The 19,431-nt window shown below is 51.7% G+C and overlaps 2 protein-coding genes across 2 annotated transcripts; one reads left to right on the top strand and one right to left on the bottom strand.

Moving 5' to 3' along the window:
• Positions 1–5,686: 5,686 nt before the first annotated feature.
• On the top strand, positions 5,687–12,265 carry NRGN (neurogranin). Its single transcript, XM_046637658.1, has 4 exons — positions 5,687–5,826; positions 11,210–11,436; positions 11,708–11,725; positions 12,143–12,265. Exons 1-2 carry the CDS (start codon positions 5,812–5,814, stop codon positions 11,429–11,431), a joined length of 237 nt encoding a protein of 78 aa, XP_046493614.1. The 5' UTR covers positions 5,687–5,811; the 3' UTR covers positions 11,432–11,436; positions 11,708–11,725; positions 12,143–12,265.
• A 973-nt stretch (positions 12,266–13,238) lies between these two features.
• On the bottom strand, positions 13,239–19,190 carry VSIG2 (V-set and immunoglobulin domain containing 2). The gene is made up of 7 exons (XM_046637656.1): positions 18,097–19,190; positions 17,400–17,563; positions 16,559–16,766; positions 15,453–15,611; positions 14,382–14,501; positions 14,132–14,276; positions 13,239–13,419 (listed from the first exon to the last, which is right to left on the bottom strand). The coding sequence occupies exons 1-7, from the start codon at positions 18,500–18,502 to the stop codon at positions 13,287–13,289; spliced, it is 1,335 nt and encodes a 444-aa protein (XP_046493612.1). The 5' UTR covers positions 18,503–19,190; the 3' UTR covers positions 13,239–13,286.
• Positions 19,191–19,431: the final 241 nt, after the last annotated feature.

Consider the following 19,431-nt stretch of genomic DNA (forward strand, 5'->3'; position numbering starts at 1 on the left):
TTCATTATATACTACTTTATTTACTTTTGCATGTGTTTAAATTTTTCTAAAATAAAACAAAAAGTAAAAAAAGTATTAATATAAGGCAATAACTGGTAGATGTCAAATGAATGGCAGCCATAGCCAGTGGATCAAGATCAAAACCACGAGTCCACGCTCTCAGATTAGAGAGTGTCGGCGTGGAGAAGTGTGAGGCTGGCATATTAACCACACACACACACACTCCAGAGACACTCATTCTGGATAATTTTAAGAGGGTCTCTATCTCCTGGATAAGAGTTTCCCCTTTCTGCCCTAAGGTAGACGATGACATGGAGAATGGCCTGAACCTCACTGAACACACATTACTGGTAGAGCCAGGAATTTCTTTTATCTGACTGTCAAGTTGAACCACAAAAGGAGAAAGAGTCTTTAAATGGACTAAGGAATAAGGCAAGAATTATACCTCATGTAAGTCTTTTTATAAAAACCATTTAAAACAGACATTTGTCTGGACCAAAATGGAGGTGGTTATTAGGTTTGTGCTAAAGTTTGTTGTTAAAATATTATCAAAATGGTTGTTACCTTGTCATAAAAATGATTGTGTTGGTCCAACGTTTATAGGTGGGATGTGTAGGCCCAGTAGGTACACACATTGCTTAGCCATCACTAGCTTTTATTCATAAGGAAAGGTAGAGAAGCAAATTGAGGAAAGGGAAGTGGAGTCACCGAAAACAAGATGTTTGGAGCAATATAGGAACAAGGAGCAAACCACATCCAGGACTGTGAACTATGCTGAGACCCACAGAAAAAAGGGGGTGGAGGTAGAGGAAGCAGACACCTGGCACATCAGTAGGAACAAGGGGTAGATGTGTGTTAGAGCTCCAAGAACAGCAGGGCTGCAGAGCAGGTGGGATCACGCATTTGGTGTGCATCCAGAGGTCCTGGCCGGCTCCAATATGTCACCGCAGATGAAGTCAGGGCGCTGAGCTTTAGACATGAAACCCTGTGTGAGGGGAAGGAGGTTGAGAGTGCTGTCCTCAGGACCTTTCTGGACGGGGGTAGCATGAGCTAACAGTGACACCAAATGCAGTGCATGGCTCACATTTGCTCCTGTCTGAAATGTCCTTCTGCCCATTCCCAGCTGCCTTTACTCTTCTGAATCCCATTCTTCCTCCAACCCATCCTCATCCAGGAAGCCTTCCTTGATCATCCAAAATCTCAATCTTTTCTCTCACATCTCAACTCCTATAACACTTACTTTCTGCATTATTCATGTGGCATCTATCATTTATTACTTTAGGAGATATAAATACATCTCATACATATATATAGGCATATATATACATCTATATCTATACATACATATGTATACATAGCTATATATATGTACGTACTTGCACACACACACATGCACTTTTATTACCAGACTAGAAGATCCAAGAGAGAAGAGACTATGTCTGATTTGTTAACCACTCACTGTAACCCACTCTATCTAATTCAGTGCAAGTGCTGGGAGTCGTACAGAGCAGTTAAGAGGTGAAAATATATTGAATTCAAAGTTAGAACTCTTGCGCTTCAGCCTTAGTTCTGCAGTTCACTAGAGGTCTAATACCAGACAAGTCACAAGTCATTTAACTTTTCTAGGCCTCATTTCCCCCTCAGGAAAAAAGGGGTTAAAAATACTAATGCCTCCTCACTCAGTTCTCAAGGGCGCCATATTAAATCATGGCTGTGGAAACACTTTATAAAGCGCTATGCAGATTTAGGGTAATGTCAGTACTCTGCTCTGAGTTTTAATCTGAACTCTTCCGTCTAATGACGATGCAACCTTGGGTAAGTTCTTCAGCCCCTAGAAGCCTTTGCTTCCTCGTCTGTAAAATAGGTAACATAGTGCCTAACTCACTGGATTGTTGTAAGAATTAAAAGAAATCACATATATAACGTGGTTAGCACAACACATGGCACCTAGTACTCACTCAGAAGTGCTAGTTCCTCCCCCGTCCTACCGAGTATATTATGTTAAGCCTTCTAGATTGCGTCCCTAGCAGCCCCCTGCACACAGCAGGAGTTCAAGAAATATTTACTGTTCTTGATAATGCTGCTAATGATAATGATGATGCTGCTGATGGATAACGCCTATTGGTGAAGATGACTTAATGGTTGCCTAATGCCCAGCAAACCCGATTTTTCAATTTGAATGCACTCCTTGAGGCATGCGCTTTCTCCCCGTCTCCTTTATGACATGTGGGGTGAGGGTGGGAGGAGGCCTCCAGTCTCGCAGAGGCCCCTTTAAAAATGTACCCATGCTCCTCCTCTGACAACCAAGTTGCTAAAAATACTACTACAGCAAAAGCTGAAATATTTGCAGAGAAAACTGAATTTCCTGCTACCCCCACTCCCTCCACTCAAATGGGTAAAATCCTGACCTAAGAAGCCCTCAGATGAGCTCCACCAGCGGCACAGGCCTCCTGCTTTCCACCCCCGCCTTATCATGGAGTCCCTCAGTGGGCTTGAGCTGGGATGTTATGTTCAGAAAGTGCCCACTGCAAGGAGGGGAAGCCACAAGTACTAACAAACAGCTTGTCACGTGCTTGGCTTTTCTCCCTGCTTATGAGGACCAACTCTCTCCAAATCCCCCTCCATCTGTCCCAAGAAGTGTCTGTATTAGACCCTGGAAGCTTCCACCACTCCATATTTTAACCTCTCTTTTGTCTAACCATCTCCTCCTCTGCCCGCCTTGGCTTCTATTCTGTGCCCCTCCACCCCCATGCTCCCTGCTGGATCCAGCCCACTGCACCCACATGCCCCGGCTCCCTCTCTAACCCAGCCCCTCCACAGCTCATCTCCTTTCCAGGCCTGCAGCTCTTCTCCTTCAATAGCTATGGGGACCAGCAAAGACAGAGGAGAGATATGAAATTCAGAGTCAAGGAAAACAACTACAGGGGCCAAGCCCGGCTGGCTAGTAGGTAATACTCCAAAAGCCGACACTAGCACCCAGACCTAGGCCAGGCAGTCTTCCGTGGGGAGTGTCATCTGGCACTGCTCTGCCAAGGTCCAGAGTCTCACAGAGGGAGGCAGCCTGCTCCTCAAAGCAGCCCAGACCCAGGCATTCCACACTGCACCTGTCCCTTTTTCTAACTCATCTATTCAAGAATCAGAAGTTTAGAGTTCCACCCAGCCAGTCTTGCTGACAAACCCTGGTCACCTAATCCAGAAGAAGACTCCCTTACCAGGGGATGTATGTGCCCTGGATAGACGGCGGTGAAGGGTTCCACTTCTGTGCATGTTTTTGGGCATCAGTGTGTGGCAAAGTGCCCAGAGCATGTGTCTTTGTGGATGTGTGGACAGTGTGTGTCTGTGCCTCTGGGTCTACATGGATGCGTCATTTAAATGAGGCTCCTGCCTCTGGATATTTGAGTGTGTGTGTCTATCTTCTCATTCTGGCCTCTGCCTTCTTCTCTGTCTTTTCCTCACTTGGAGTCTGCCCATCCCCCAGGGCAAGCACTGTGGCTAGTTCTACTTAGGTACCTCAAGTGGGCTCTTGCTGAAATGGTTATTTTGTGGATGGAACTGACAGTTGCCATACCTGGTCGCCCATGGGCCAGTGAGTGTTCAGAGATGCCCTCACCCTACATGAAGGTGTCTTTTAGGAAGAGGGAAGGGCTGTGCTGCCTGTGTGGGAGTTTGGGGGGGAGGGGCATTGTAAAGATACCCCTCCTTCAGCTCTGACCAGCAGGAAGAAGGGCCCAGAGGCAGCGCAGCCTGCAGAAGGATGTTGCCTAGCAACTTGGGAGACTTTACTGCAAACTCACTAAATCTCGAATTCCTCAGCTCTAATTTGGGAAAAGAAAAGCTCAGAGTCCAGGCCTGAAATCCACTCTTCCCCCAATGTCCTCCTTCCCTCTCTCCTCTGGATTCTGGAGTTGAAGTCCAATGGAACTGGCACAACCTAGGGCCCCAGATGTGCCCATCATTTAGGGAAGGGCGTGAGTTCCCAGGACATCCTGCCATTTGGTGGAGGTGGGGGGATGGAGGATGTGCCAGAGACAGATTGGGGAACAGATTTTCAGTTACAAGGGTGGGTGGGTCCTAAACAGGCTGAGAGAGACACCCCTACACCCCAAGCCCTGGAATCCCAGCCAGCATCCAGCTCAACTTGAGGGCCCAAGCTGGCTAACCCTGTCCTCACATCATGAATGGCCACCAGAATTTCCTTCCCACTCATTTTCCCTTTGGCAAGCAAAGCCGGTGACCCAAACAGTCAGGTAGGAAGAAAGCATGTAACAGCCATGCTATGACTGGCCAGTGACTGTGGACTCACTGCAGTGCTATTTCAGGATCCCCTGTCCCATCCAGAGTCAGGGCAGTTTCCCCTTTGTGTTCTGCTTCAGTGAACAAGCCTGAGCAGCAGCCATCCTTTCTCCCTTCCCCTCTCTGGGACCTTAGCTGAGAAAGATTTTTTAGTTTTCTCAGAGATGGCCACCCTATCCACATAACATGCCACTGTGCCAGCCCTAGTACCCTGACAGGCTGGTGACCACAAAAGTGGCAGGCTGCCCCTCCAAGATGCTCCTCCCATATCTCCCCTTCCCAGCCTCTCACAAAGCCCACATCCTTCCTCCACCATGGACCCAAAGAGCCCACCACTTCTGATAGTTCCCTACACTGGGGTTTAGGGTATTTTCCTTCTTCCCAGGGACAAGGGTGGGGGTGGCCAGTTTTTGTCTTATTCTGAAGCAGTGTATCAAGAGGCAAGGGAGAGTCTGATATGGGGAGAGGGAGGGAAGGGAGTTTCTCCCAAGTCAGTATCCATACACAAATACATACAAAATGGGTGTTGTGCATCTATGATTGTTTGGTGCAGGGCATACAGATAGATGGACGGATGGATAGCTAGCTAGCTAGCTAGACAGACAGATGATGGATGGATGGATTGGTGATGTGTAATGCAGGCCTCTCAGGTAGGGTGATTACACGCGCCCGCGTACGCGGGCACTTAGGGTATCTGTTTTTATCTGCACAGTGTGTGTGCACAAGGTCTGTGCAGTTATTTTTGCAGGTTGTGTCTGTAGTGTGTGCAAGTTGAAGAAAGACACGTTTTAGTGAGCCTGGGGAGTATCATATATGGATATGTGGGGCTGGTGAGCTTTTGCGTTGACGTGTGCCCACCACCGGGCTGTGCGCCGACAGCTTTCTCCGTTCTACGGCAGAGCGATGATGGGACTTGTTTACTGCACGTCTTAGGGGGCTTTTCTTTGAGGACTGAGGGGGAGGGATGTTAGAGGGAGCCATATTTGGGACTCTAGCTACGTTGTGGAAGTGTGAGGAGTGGGTGAGGGGTGTGTGGTTTTATTTATACGGGTGGGAGGGGTGCTGTGCCCAGATGTGAGTGTATTTGTGCCCAGCATATCGGGGGCCTCCTTCTGCCTGCGCCGACATATATCTGCCTGGCAGTCTGCCGCCTCAGAAAGCAAGGGGATTGAGTTTAGGAGGATGGGTTGTGTAGGAGGAATGGATGGAAGTGTGTGGGCAGAGGGGTTGGGGCAGGAGCGGGAGCGAGGCGGAGGGAGCCGAGAGGGGGAGTGGTCCTCCCTCCAATCTCCCCGCCCACCCTGCTGAAGCCTTCTCCTGATTGGCTTCGCAACCGCAGGGCTCAGGTTACATTCGCGAGCAGAGCGGAGCGCGGGAGAGAGGACCTGAGAGCAGAGCTGCTGGTTCGGCGCGGGTCAGCGGGCGCACCACGGCCCGAGAGTCCCCACCCAGCACGACACAGACCCCACCCCCGCCCTGCGCCAGCCTCCGCCCCAGCCAAGGACCCCCAACACCAGCATGGACTGCTGCACCGTAAGTTAGAGGGACTGGGGGACGGGCGCTCAGCTTGGTCTGGGGTAAGGGGCTCCTGAGAACCCCCTGGAGGGCGAGTGAGGGATGAAAGTGGGTGCAGAAGAGCTAGGAGCGATAAGGGTGCCTGCTGAGACGTGGGTGGTGAGTGATGGAAGGCGCCCGTCTGACTTGCAAGCCCTTGGAAAAATGCTCCCTGACTGACGGGGGCGTCTGGGCGCCCATCCACCAGGCAGTCTAGGTTGGACTGGGAGCTCGGCTAGGGCTCTGCAGCAGGGAAGCTGCAGGTTAGACGAGATGAGGAACTTCCCCCAGAGAGACGCCAGAAACCGTTGCCTAGCAAAGCTGCGGCGACTCCTTTCCCCTGGCTTTTGGCCCCCACTAATTCGCCATATCTCTGCTGCCGCCGTCGGTGGGCGGACAGGATGATTCTCTTGATCGTCGTGCCCTGTACAGCGAAGGGTGAGATAGTCACTTCATATTGGTTAGCCTAGTAGTGATGATGGGTAGCAAAGAGCCTAGTCAATGTGGTTCTAGGGAGGGATTGGCCCGCCAACGCCTTCTCGCCTTGGAGGGGGCTGGGTGAAGTGACCGCGAGAGAACCCTGCTGGTGAGGGAAGGAAGTGTCTGCATTTTGCCAGCGCCCACACGGAGACCTGGATGCTGGCAACTGCCTAATGCCAAAGTAGGTTGCTGTTAAGAGACTCTGTATGAAAGCGCCTGACACAGGACCTGGCTCCTGGCTCACTAGAGGAGTAGAGTGATCAAACATATATAAAATTTGTTTATTTATTGCCCCTACACATGGAGAAAGACTACTCCAAAATCCTTGTATTCTCATTCCGTCACCCCAGCTAATGACACAAGAGGTTACGACTTTATCTGCTCCGCCACCCTCCACCCCATGGCTTACAAAAGAAAAAAAAAGTTGGAGGCTTGGAAGGGAAGGAGGCCCCAGTTTATAAGAGCTGAGACTTCCCCTATATCTGGGTACCAAGAGGCAGAAAAAATTTAGGGGAAAGTCGTTGTAGTTGTTATTATGATTTTATCTGTTATTAATATCAATAACGGTTGTCAATTTGTGAATGCTTACCATGTACCCAGCACTTTATATTTAGCCATCACAACTCTGTGAGGTAGATATTATTTTCCCCATTTTACAGACGTGCAAACTGAGGTTTAGAAAGATTAAATAATTTGCCCAAGGCAATGTAGCTTCTAAGTGTGGAGGCAGAGTTTGAACATAGCCCTGTGTGACTCAAATAGCTGTACTTCGTCTTCTGCTCTAAATAATTATGATTTTTTCTCATTAAAAAGGTAATATGGTCATAATAGAAAATGTAAAAACTAAAGTATAAAAAAGAAGCGTCAGTCATCTACAATCCCAGCCCTGGAGAAAGGCCTGATAACATATCTGCTGCCAGTATTTTCTCCATCTGTTATTCTCTAGGAATCAATTTTTAGTTGTGAACGGAGGAATGGGCTCTTAATGGAGGTTCCTGGGCTCCACTGAGGAAGAGCGCTTCACCTCCAGCAGTGTTTTATGAAGTAGAGAAAATACATGGGTGGTGGGTTCTGGATATGAATCGGTTGAGGGGGGCAGGGAAGGGAATATTGCTGAGATGGTAAGAATGATGGGGAATGGAAGGCAAGACCCATGGTCAGTGGAAAGAGATGAGAGAGCAAAGGATCCAAGAAGTTGGGGAAGGAATGTAACTTGTCTCCGCAGGTGCCTACAGGAGCTATTAGAGTAGGATGTTGGGCCACTGCCTGTAGGCCCTGGTCTGCCCTGGACCATGCTCTTGAGTGCCCAGGAAGCCGTACTGAGGGGTTGGTAGGCATGGTTGGAATGAGTGTCCCTAAAAAAAAGAAGCTACCACCCAAACAGTACAGAGGAGACAAATACACAATTTCCCCAGTGGCCCATGGCCCTGGGGCACCTCCTCCAGGCATTCTGTACACAGGAGCCTTTGGCTTTCAGGCCCTGCCCTGGGTCTGCAGGGCTAAAGGGCTGAGCAAAAGACAGCACCATTGCCAGGCTGTGGGAGGGAGGGGGATGTGGACACGGACAAGAAGAAGGACAAGGGGTGACGGGCAGATGGTTAGGGCAGGGCTGGGTTTGGGCATCCCGATTCCATGGAGGGCTGGGCTCGGTGCTGGAAGGGAGCCGGACATGTAGAGAGAACAGAGTGCATCTGGTGGACTAGTGGCAGGTCCCTCTTCATCTTTCATTCTGCGGCTCTCCTTGCTGACTGTCTGACTGGGTATTTGGGAAACACCTAGTCCTGCTGTATTTCCTTCTTTCTCGTTGGTAAGGAGGCTCAAACAGAAATGAGAAGAAGAAAATAGATTTGCTTATTTTAAGAGTCAGAGCTCTTATTCAAATTACCAGTTGCTAATTTACATAGCCACATATATATGAGTTTTCTGCATTCACTTAATATGAAAAGGCAAAGAAACATTTTTTTCTTTTGGATCCTACTCCTTACTTTTGCTTGGTCTAGTTGACTTGGTCCAGCTGAATTCATAAAATAATTACCTGCCCTGAGGCAGTGGTTAACAGCACAGGCTTCTGAATTCCGTCACTATTTGTCAGCCGTGTGACTCTGGGGAAGTTAGAAAATGTCTCTGAGGCTATTTCTTGACCTCTAAGATGGGGATTAAATAAGGTAATGTGTGCAAAGTGCTTGGCACAGGGCCTGGCACATAACAAGCAGTAGGCAGGGATAATTCCTAAAGCTATTAGGAGTTGAGAGCTGAAGATGACTATTCACCTAGGCCAAGTTCTAGTTGTTGCTGTAGAAGTTGAGATGCTCAGAAGTGAAGTGATGTGCCCATTTGGAACCAGAAACCATGGCTCTTATTCTGCCCACCAGTGCACTTCCCCTGCCCCCTGCTCCAAGGCCCCCCAGTTCATACAGAGCTCCCAGGCACACGCCATCAGATCTGGGCTTTGGAGGCACCAGCCCAGGCACCATGACCCGTCCCGATTCCTTTTACTCTCCCTTCAGTTCTGCCTGTGAACAGGCCACCAAGCAGCTCTGCCCTAAGAATTCAGCTGGAGGGAGAGGGAGCTGATTCTGGAGGGGGGGACAGCGTGTTGGGGGTGTCATCCCCTCTGGTTCCAGGTTTCCATTCTGGATCCAGCTGGGGTGGGTGGTGACAGCAGGTCGGTCTTAGCATGGTTGAGGGAAGACGTCCCTTCCTGCGCTCAGCCTCCACAGCTGCATCCGGAGAGGTGGGTCCGGAATGTTTTTGATAGTTGTCCTCTTTTGAGGAGAAGATTCACTGTTCCCTGAGACTGTCCCAAGAAACGCTTGAGTTCTGAGAATCAAGGAACCCAAAAGAGTTATTTCTGATTACAGGTGGGGAATAAAATGTCAAGGAGAGAGCACGAAGCCTGGGAAAGACAAAAGGAGTGTGGCGGGCCCCTCCACAATCACACTGGCCTCCTTTTAACTGCATTTAAATCAATTGTGGGCATCTTGAGCACAAACTGAATTACTGTGAAGCCCAGGGAATGAAACCCTTGGGAAGCACGGTGAGGGAAGCCATTTGCAAGCCTGGGTTTAGGTATCTGGGACTTCAACCTGTGTTCCTGGGGCAGAACCTGGTGGGGTAACGATCACGGAAGTCCCACTCATAGCCATCCTACTTCTGGAACTGGATAGGTGATGGCGGGGAGGGGAAAGGAATAGAACTGAATTACTATTACTAGAGACCTCGATCATCTCATGCCGGAAAAGCAAAACACTGTGAAAGCAGTGGAAGTCTTCAGGCAAAAAAAAAAAAAAATGCAGGCAAATTGCTAGAAGCCAGAGAGTCAGAGGACTGGAGAAATGCCCATCCACATCCCCGCCCACATTAACGCTGTAATATTAAGCAATAAAGGGACTCGGGGCTGAGGCCCTCTCCATTCCAGAACCTTGCCTCTGCAATCCATACCATCAGTGTCCTAACCCTTTCTCCTCTCAGCTAGGGCAGGCGGTGGGAGAAACGTACACCTGGGGCATGGGGTGGGTCTGATTATTATTAGGTTGAACCATATGAAATTATTTTTATATGACCACCTTTGGCCTACACAAACAACTGTTTCACATTAATGTATTATTATTTAAAAGAACTATAATAATAGCTACTGTTTATTGAGCAACTAGATTGTGCCAGAAACTTTAGGCATATATCATGTTGTTGACTCTTCGCCACAACCCATAGAGATAGATGTTATTATCCTGATTTCAGATGAAGGAGCTGAGATAGGAAAAGATTAGATAACTTGCCAGAGACCATGCAGTTAGAAGTGGTAGAGCTTGGTTCATTTTCTTGACCACCTTTACTTATCCTACAGAGTAGGGGTTAAAAATAGACTCTAGACTCTGATATATAAGAGTTTGACTCTTAGGGCCATTGATAACTATCTCTATGACCTCAGGTAGGTTTATAAACACTCTAATCATCAGCTTTATTAGAGGTAAACTAGAATAACAATAAAAAGTACGTCATAGCTTTGTTGCCAGGACTAAATAAAATAACGTCTGTAAAACACTGTGTTACTGTGCTGGGAACAAGGGAAGTGCTTAAATGGTAGCTATTGTCCTAATTCCTTTCTTCCTCATGTGCACATCATGGAAAGAGCTTCTCGAGCCTGCTTATCTTTTCTTTGTCCTTTTTTGGAGTGAAGCCTTTTCTCTGTAGCATCTTCCAGCTCAGCTCCTCTCTACATCCTGGGGAGCAGTGGAAAATGGAGAGTCAGCGGGAAAGCAGTCTCTGGGCCTCTATTCCTAGGTGGAGGGAGGCTGACTCCCTGAAGGGTAGCCCCGTCCTCACCCTAATTCCAGCTTTGAGCTCTGGTGTGATTTTACTCAGGGAAGGGACTTTTCCTGCTGGTTCTTCTACACCCTTTCCCAAGGAATGCTGGGACTCAAAAGGGGCCCTTCAGAGGTTGAGGCCCCTCTGAGGACAGGGGGAGGAGCAGCCTCTCCAGGAGTCCCTGCTGCTGTTTACTTTGCTCCTCCAATCCCATCCTCCAGCCAGCTCTGCAGCTCCCCTATCTCGGCTGACAGTGATGGGCCCTTCGCTGGTTCAGGGCTATCTAGCTGTCTTGTAGCCTATCTGACCGTGCATTTCTCTTTCCTGAGTTGTATCCACTTGACCCTGAACCCTCCTTTTTCCCTGCCGCTGCCCACGAGGGAGACACCCCCCACCCCTCACAACCACCTCCAGCGCGCGGCCCCTTGCCTTAGCCCTTCTCCACGCCGGAGGCTCCCTTCTCTGCACTTCCCACTCTCGCGTCGCCCTCGTCTCAATCCCCCATGGCTCTCCTCCAACCCCATCCCCGCCGGGTCTCGGTCCAGTTACCCTAAAAGTACCCCCTGTCCGTCCCCAGGAGAGCGCCTGCTCCAAGCCGGACGACGACATTCTAGACATCCCACTGGACGATCCTGGTGCCAACGCGGCCGCTGCCAAAATCCAGGCGAGTTTCCGGGGCCACATGGCGCGGAAGAAGATAAAGAGCGGAGAGCGCGGCCGGAAGGGCCCGGGCGCCGGGGGGCCGGGCGGCGCAGGGGGCGCCCGGGGAGGCGCGGGCGGAGGCCCCAGCGGAGACTAGGCCAGGTGAGGCGGGCGGGGCGCGACGGGCCGCAGGCGCTCCTTTCCCTGACTCGGGACCGCTGAGAGGGCCCCCGCTCCTCCTCCGAGGACCCAGGAAGACAAACAGCGGGCTGGGGTCGGGGGTGGAGAGGGGTGTGGAGGGAGCAAAGGGTGGGGGACTAGAAACCGGAGACGTGAGGTGAGCGGTGGGAGCAGGCTGAGTGTGCTGCGGTTCCGAGAGCTCACCTGTCTCTCTCTCTCTCCGCCTTCCCTTCTGCCCCGCCCTGGACCGAAGAACTGAGCATTTTCGAAGGTAATGAATACGACTCCCAAGCAGGGTGGAAGCCCTGAGTGGGAGAAAAGGACCAACTCCCCAACCCTTTCCTCTTGCCCGCCCTCACTCCCAGCCGAGGAAAATGCACCCTGCGCCTGCAGGTTTTCTGATACATCGAGATGCCTGAGGCTGCGATGGGGACACACCTGGACCAACACAGATACGCTGTCACCTCCGTGTGGCTGCACAAGCCCGGCCGGGGGCTATAAACACACTGCAGCGCACACACGTACCGGCCGCAGGCTCATTTCAGCTCAGTGACTCAGGGTGGGGGTGGGTTCTATGTGACTGGGTCCCCCGGTCCTCCCCGCCCTACTGTTCTGGTTCAGGAAGGGAGAAGGGAGGAGGAGAGGAAGTACCGGGAGAGGCAGGTGCTCAGATTTTCTCTCTCCTCAGTTCCCGAGGAGAGATGGATGCCGCGTCCCCTTCGCAGTGACGAGACTTCCCTGCCGTGTTTGTGATCCCTTCCTTCCTACCAACCTGCCAGCTTCAGGAGCCCTCCCTGCGTCCCCAGAGACTCCCTCTCCCAGGCAGGCTCCGTCGAGGAGTCGCTAAGTCCGTGCCCTTTTACTTAGTTCTTCAGTCTAACATGGTCCCCATTTGCGCTCCCTCCCCACCCTGTCCCCAAACTCCGCGCTCCCAAATCTTCCTTTTGCTTCTCGCCCACCTCTCCCCGCACCCAGCATGCAGCTCTGCCTCCGCAGCCTCCCTGTGCGCAATGCGGAGGGCGCCCTAAGAGTCGTCCAAGTACCCTAACCTTAAAAAAAAAAAAGAAAAGAAAAAAAGTCCTTTCGTTCTGTGTGCAGCCAATAGGGGCGCCCTGCGTCTCCGTGCTGTACCCGCCCCTGCCTAGCCCCAGAACTTTGGATTTGGGGCCAGGAAAGAGGGACGGAGGGTTTTTATGGTGTCGGATACCCCTTGCTGTGACGGAAGGGAAGGCCCTATTTCGCACCCCAACCCTATGCCTGCCTGTACTCTGCCCTCCCCTCTTCCCAGCGCATCGTGAGAGCCGCCTCTCCAGCTCTCCTGTTTGCGCAAACACCGAGCGCCTGGGAGGCTCGGTAGGAGGGGTCTGCCGCGGCCCCGCCCCTGCCCCTGCTGGCCCCGCCCCCGCTGGGCTCCTGGGGTTGTGGCCGGAAGGTTTTTTATCTGTGTGTGTGCATGTGACCGTGCTGGGTTGGAATGTGAACAATAAAGAGGAATGTCCAAGTGTTCAGAGGGTGCCAGAGGGGAGGGAGTTTGGGTGCACAAGGCCACTGCTTGAATCTTGAACAAGTCTCATTTGACCAAACCAAAAAGTGGAGGTGGGGAGGGGGAAAATAAGAGAGGGACCTACTTAAGACCTACTCCTTGGAGCCAAGCAAACTTCCCGCCTACCGCATCAGCTCTCGGACTTCCAGGTCTTTCTTTCCCTTATTGGTAATACTCTGGGCCTGGGCCGTGTAGGAGAATTTGCTGTGCCGGCAGAAAGAAGAGGGAGTCAATATGGTACCCAAAGTCTTTAATTCTTGATATTCCTCCTCAGGGATTGAGAGAGATGTCAGACAAGCATAGGGAGCTTAGACTTGGTGGTCGTCACAGTGCTGGCAGAGGGGGTTCTCTCTGGGAGGCCACTGCTAGAGTCGGCCCTCAGAGAAGTTTGCTCAGAAATCCCAGGAGCGATGGCATCCTCCCTGATGAATATAAGCAAATTCTTAGTGAAGGCTGCAAGCGTCCCTCAAAGGACCCCATCCTCTGACCCAGGGACTTTTCAGTTTTGCCGTGCATGAGAATCATCTGTGGAACTTTGGTTAAAATGAAAATTCCAAACTTGTCACCCCACAACACACACACACACACACACACACACACACAGATTCTGCTTTAGGAGAGAGAGAAAGTGTCCTGAATCTGAATGTTTAACAAGCTCCTGGTGATTTCTGCCCAGGTAATCTGGGGACCACACTTCGAGAAATATTGCTCCGATCCCTATTCTGGACCCCATGACTAATAGGTAAGGTGGATGACAGAGGCAGCTTTTGCTTCTCCTTTCCTTACTGCCCCACAGAGGAACTAAACTCAGCTGGGTGCTCAGGACAAACCCAACTCTTGGCATCCACGTCCTGTCGATGTATATGAAAAGGTCTTAAAAACAAAAGGAAAAATTCTTTTAAGTATCAGCAGAGTGAGGGCAGCTGGTGGCCCAACCCCTCCACCCGTACACTTCACTCACACACTCAAATACACAGGCTGTACTGCCACCCCCACCACCAAATCCCAGGGCTGAGCAGCCCTCCTGATCCCGAAATGCCCCTAAAGATGTCAGAGTTTGAGGGCTGAAGTCACCGACTGTCAACTGAAGCCCATTCCTCCCTCTCTGCATAACCCCCCAGCCCTCCTGCTCACCTCAGGTCACTACCCCCATATGTCTCCTTGGGCCTCTTCCTCCTCTCTTTCTGGAACCTCATCAGGCAGAATGCAGCGATTGACAGGAACAATACACCCAGGAGCACCCCAATCACAGCCCCAGCTATGCGGCCTTTGGAAGGTTCTAGGGAGACACAGGATCCTCAGAGCTGCAGACCTTCATCAGATAGCTTCACGCAGCCTCCCCAACCCATGCCTGCCAGTCTGGCCTCTGCCTGGCATGCCCTACCAGTCACAGAGAGGGTCAGCTCACAGGATGCACTGCCCATCTGGTTGGTGGCCACACAGCGGTAGGTGCCCGAGGAGGTCAGGGAGAGATTGGTGAGAAGGAGCTGGCCAGACACCTCATCTAGAGGGTAAAGAGGAAGTGTCCCATCACTCATTCAACTCACAGTGAGCACCTGCTGTGACGACAGCAGATTTCATTTCATGCTTAGGAAGAGAGTCACCTCATTTCATTAGTAAGGAAACTGGCTCAGAGAAGGAAAGTAATTGTCCGAGGTGACCCAGAGAGGAAATGCCAAAGCCACCACAACTTCTGTGTTCTTTCCACCCTACACAGCTGCCTTTTCAGAGGAGGGGGAGACTGCACACACCTGAAGGGTTCAGAAACTGGCAATGGAATCGGAGCAGGGTGCTTACTGGCTGATGTCAGGTTCCTGGTTGGGGGGAAAAGACTTGATTGCTAGAAACTGTATCCCCTGGGGTGGCCCCAAGCTGGTGCAAATGCTTTTCTAAACTGCTTCCTTCACTTTGGAAGGCAGAGCACACACCAGGGGGGCTCTGGAGGGCTCTCTGGATTATAAAGGGGTTTGCTGGGGCTGGAAGGAGAGACAGGGCACTGGAGCCAGCATGAGGACCCACCGAGAAGGCAAGGCTCTTAGCCAGTTATATGGTTCCTACAAAGAAACTGGCTAAATGAGTCAAGCCAGTCCATGCTACTCTGCCTCAGTTTCCTCTCTGAGAAGGTGGGGAATGATTCATGACCCTTAAGAAATCTCAAAGAAATCCCCCCAAAACAGACAAGTGGGAATCATGGAACGCACCTACTTTCCACTCTCTTCCAAGATATCAGGAGTACATTTAGTTTGAGAAATGCTTGCAGGATCACGCAGTCACAGATTGTGCAGGAAGACAGACAGAAGGGAACGATATAGGAAGCCAAAGGAGAAGCAGGGAGAAGGTCTAGCCCCTTGTCTCATACCCCAGGCGTGGAACTGGCGCTGTGGGTGTGTGGAGATGAGAGACCAGATTTGCCCAGGTCCTGAGTCCCCTCTTCCTTGATGCGCTGGGCCCTTACCTTGCACCATGCTGCCAGGAGAAGGTGCAGGAGAAGATCCGAGGTGCACCCAGTTGTACACTGGCCTGGGGGCTCCCTCAGCAGAGCTGCATCTCAGTGCAGCCGAGCCCCCCACAGAGGTTTGACCACTCTGGCTGCACAAGGGGCGACTGGGGGGCACTGCAAAAATCACAGAAAGTACCTTAGAGATCTTCTATCCCTATGCCCACTAAGTGCTAGATTTCCTGCTTCAATACCCCTACTAAAGAGTGGTCCACTTCTGTTCACATACCACTGCATCCCCAGGAAATTTCCACTATTGGAAATTCTGATTGTTAGAAAATTCTTCCTCATGTTGAGCCAAAATTTGTGTTAATGTCATATCCACCCATTGGTCCCAGTTCCTGTCCTCTGGGTCCACAAAGAGAAATGAAAAATTCCTCCTCCACAGGACAGCCCTTCAGCTATTTGAATGCCACTGTCATACACCACCTCCTAGGTCTTCTCTTTTCCATCTAAACATCTTCAGCCTCTTTAATGGTTTATTCTGTTTGCTCATCTCTGAGCAGGCTCTAGTTTGGGGTAAGACAGAAAATCTGAACACAAATTAGTGCTTAGTAATAGGGCCACTCCTCTTCTCTGCCACTGACCTAGGGAGGGACAGAATCTGAACTACAAGAGGGAGGTACCCCCAAAGATTCAGCGGTTGGGGGCATGACTCAGATCCCTATGTATATGGGAAGGGCTTTCTCTCTGGAACCCGTGGTTAGCAAGGACCGAGGGAGGAAGCATTTTTTGTGGAGGGTGAAGCAGGAGTATGACCATCTAGATTAGAAGACTTTGGGAAAGAGGCATTTTCCCTTGGGGTCCCCAGTGCCAATGTGTGCTTGGGCTGGAAATCAGGATGGTGGTGGGGTAGCCCGGTGGCATAGTAGTTAAGCTTGCAAGCTCTGCTTCGAGGTTAGCACCCCCATCAAGCCACGCTGTGGGGGCATCCCACATAATATAGAGGAAGATTGGCATGGATGTTAGCTCAGTGACAATCTCCCTCAAGCAAAAAGAGGAAGATTGGCAACAGATGTCAGCTCAGGGCATGTGGGGGCTGGTAGGTCCCCAGGGTGCCCTACCCAGCACAGTAAGGTTGATTAGCCCCAACCCATTGGTGTAGAAATCTGGAGGGTTGTTAACATTGCAGAGGTAGGTGCCAGTATCCGAGGGGTGAACATCAGTCAGTTTCAGGGTGGCCACCCCTCTTGTTGGGGGATCCTGAAGCAGGCTGGCCCGCTCTGCCTTAGAACCAGTTGGATACAGATGGCCATTGGTGAAGTACAGGATCTGGGGAGAAGCAGAAGACACACATATGTGCCTTTTTCTGCCTGGCATCAACTCTGCAGTCCTTTCTCAAAACTGAGTATAAGAGACCCTTCCCTTACACCAGCCAGGGAGGCTGATACTCTGGCTACCAGCTAGGTGGCCAGGACCATGAAGGTCCATCTGTCCCCAAATACCACCCCTTCCAGGTGCTAAATGAACTAGATTCACTCTTTCAGTTACACATGGATCTCTCAATTTGTAAAAAAAAAAAAAATTAATGCTAATATTCTTGGAAGGGGCAGCATATCCTACTATGAATCACAACTCTTAGTGTCAATGGGTTTATTAACCGCAGCTGGGACTGCACTGACACAAGAGAGTTGGATACAGGAGCTAAGGGAGAGGAAGTTGGAGAGAGTACAGAGCTATACATGTGATGGAGGGTCAGGCAGACGGCAGTCCTGAGAAGATTAGAAAGAGTTCACTTATTTTTTTATCCAAGCACACTGACCCCCCAAACGCACTCTCCCGACTACGCGCCCTCACCATGAGTGGGCCTTCTGTTCCTGCCACTCCCCGCCACCCCATCCCCAGCCCCTGCCCAAGAGGCAGGAGGCCTCCCACTCCACTCTGGCGCAGTCGCTCTCAGCTCACGGGATGGGACGCAGAGATGGGCTCCCCAGGCTGTACAAAGCTCCACTCCAGGGCGAAGTTGTCTCCCACCGACGTGCTGTAGCTGCAGGTCAGCTCGGCCATCTCGCCCACCGGCGTGCTCAGGGGCTCGGCGGGCACCTGCACCTCCACGGCTGGCCCGGGCACTGGGGACGCAGAGAGAGGCTGCGGGAGGGGCGCTCAGACGACGCCCGGCCAGGGCCAGAGGGGAGCGGAGGCCGGCCCGCTCCAAGTCCAGGTGGTCTGGAGGTCCGGCCCACCCCACGGCTTTCAGAGCGGAGGCTGGGGGCTCCCTCCTTCCCCAGAGCTCAACTCCCTCCCCTCGATCCCTCCCTTCTCACTCGAAACCTGAGGTTTCCGGGAGGGAGGAGCCCGCATCCCAGCCGGGTTTTTGTGGGTGAAAGGACCGAGACCCGTCTAGGTGAGAGGGTGTGTTTGTGGGGGAAGGAAAACAAGAGTCCTGCGGTGGTTAAACCCTCCCGGAGAGGCCCAACTCTCTCCCGGCTTGCGTGCATCTGTGCTTCGCCCTCCCGGCCTTCGACGCCCCCTCCCCGGCCTCACCCCCGCCGCCTCCCAGGCCCCAGCAGCCCACCCGGCGGGACGGATAGGCCTCAGGAGGCGGGGAAGCCGGGCCTCTGCTCCCACCTCTCCCTGGGTCCCGCCCGGCCTCCTTCCTCACCACTCATGCAGACGAAGCCCAGCAAGGCCCCCAAGAGGAAGGGCCCCGGCAGCTGGGCCATGGCCGCGTCCTGCCGTCTGTTGGTCCGTCTGCGTATCTGGGTCTGGGGGAGGGAAGGCAGTGCCCACAGGGCAGTCTCCTTGTGCTGGGCAGGAGCGAGACTGGCTATCTCAGAGCAAACAAGGGGAGAGGCAGACGCCCTCAGGTAAGGAAATGCTCCTCCCTCCTCCAGGCCCAACTCTGGAGTCAATCTAGCCCTACTGCCTTCTTCTGTCTTCTTCCTCCCAATTTCTGAAGCTGTCAGGCCCTGGGAAAAGGGCTGGGCTTGGGGTGGGCACCCTAAAGGGAAAGGATCAGAACTGGAGCTCTGTGGGGAAAGAGTGACCCTGGAGGAAGTGAAAGGCATTCTGATAATCTGAGAGCTGGCAAATGACGTCACCACTTTGGGGCCTCACACTATGCGCATGAGCCAGAGGCTGAAGACCCCTTCTGACCATTCAGAGATTCTTGTTCCTTCCAAGCCTCTCTTCTTTTCGCCTCTGAGATCCCTTCTTTGGCACTTTCATCACATGAGGAAGACATTAGGAGACTCCATGGAAACTGCAACCACCTCCCTGCTCCTAGAGCGACTCCATTTTATGGGCAGAGAAACTGAGACTTGGAGGAGAGCCACCCTTGGTAGGAAAGGGTATGGCAGAACTGGGGCATACACTGCACCACATCCCATGCCCAGCTCTCCCTCAGTACAAGGGGGATCACTACTGGATGGGCAAGAACATGTGTGTGTCAAGGATTCAATGGTCTGGGAAAGGGGAGCATGTCAGTCCGCCCCCCCCCTCCCAAGAGGAAGCAGGAGATTAAGTGTCTGCCGCCCAAACAGCGAGCACTCAAGTCCAGCAGAAAGTGCACCAATTTCATCCCCTTGCTGCTCCAAGTGGGTTAGGGTCTTCTCAGGCTCTTTAGGTGGTTAAGGTCAGCAGGCTCTGCTTTGGCAGCCTAGGTTCAGTATCCTGGCACTGACCTACACCACTCATTGGCGGCCATGCTCTGGTGGGGACCCACACACAAAATAGAGGAAGATTAGCACAGATGTTAGCTCAGGGCGAATCTTCCTGTAGCAAAAAAAAAAAAAAAAAAAAAGGACTCTAGAAGAACTATCCTGAGCCAGTAAGATGGGAGGCTGCATGGAGAAGCCCTCCACCTGAGTACACAGCCTGGGTAAGGGTCCTCTTTGCATCATTGTAAAGTTCAACTTCTGGAAATTCTAAGTTTGAAAAGGCAATTTGACTCTGACTTTCCATACAAACACAATGTATCTTTATTGAAATTAGCAAA

The sequence above is a fragment of the Equus quagga genome, chromosome 14 (assembly GCF_021613505.1).
Source record: "Equus quagga isolate Etosha38 chromosome 14, UCLA_HA_Equagga_1.0, whole genome shotgun sequence".
Taxonomy (NCBI): Eukaryota; Metazoa; Chordata; class Mammalia; order Perissodactyla; family Equidae; genus Equus; species Equus quagga.

What these genes read in the sequence shown, in the direction of transcription:
- VSIG2 (XM_046637656.1), bottom strand. Translation starts at nt 18,502, where the DNA reads ATGCCTTTCACTTCCTCCAGGGTCACTCTTTCCCCACAGAGCTCCAGT. An exon ending in GCTGACCCTCTCTGTGACTG is followed by an intron (nt 14,277 to 14,381) that starts GTAGGGCATGCC and finishes GTGTCTCCCTAG; the next exon opens with AACCTTCCAAAGGCCGCATA. An exon ending in TATGGGGGTAGTGACCTGAG is followed by an intron (nt 13,420 to 14,131) that starts GTGAGCAGGAGG and finishes TATATTCATCAG; the next exon opens with GGAGGATGCCATCGCTCCTG.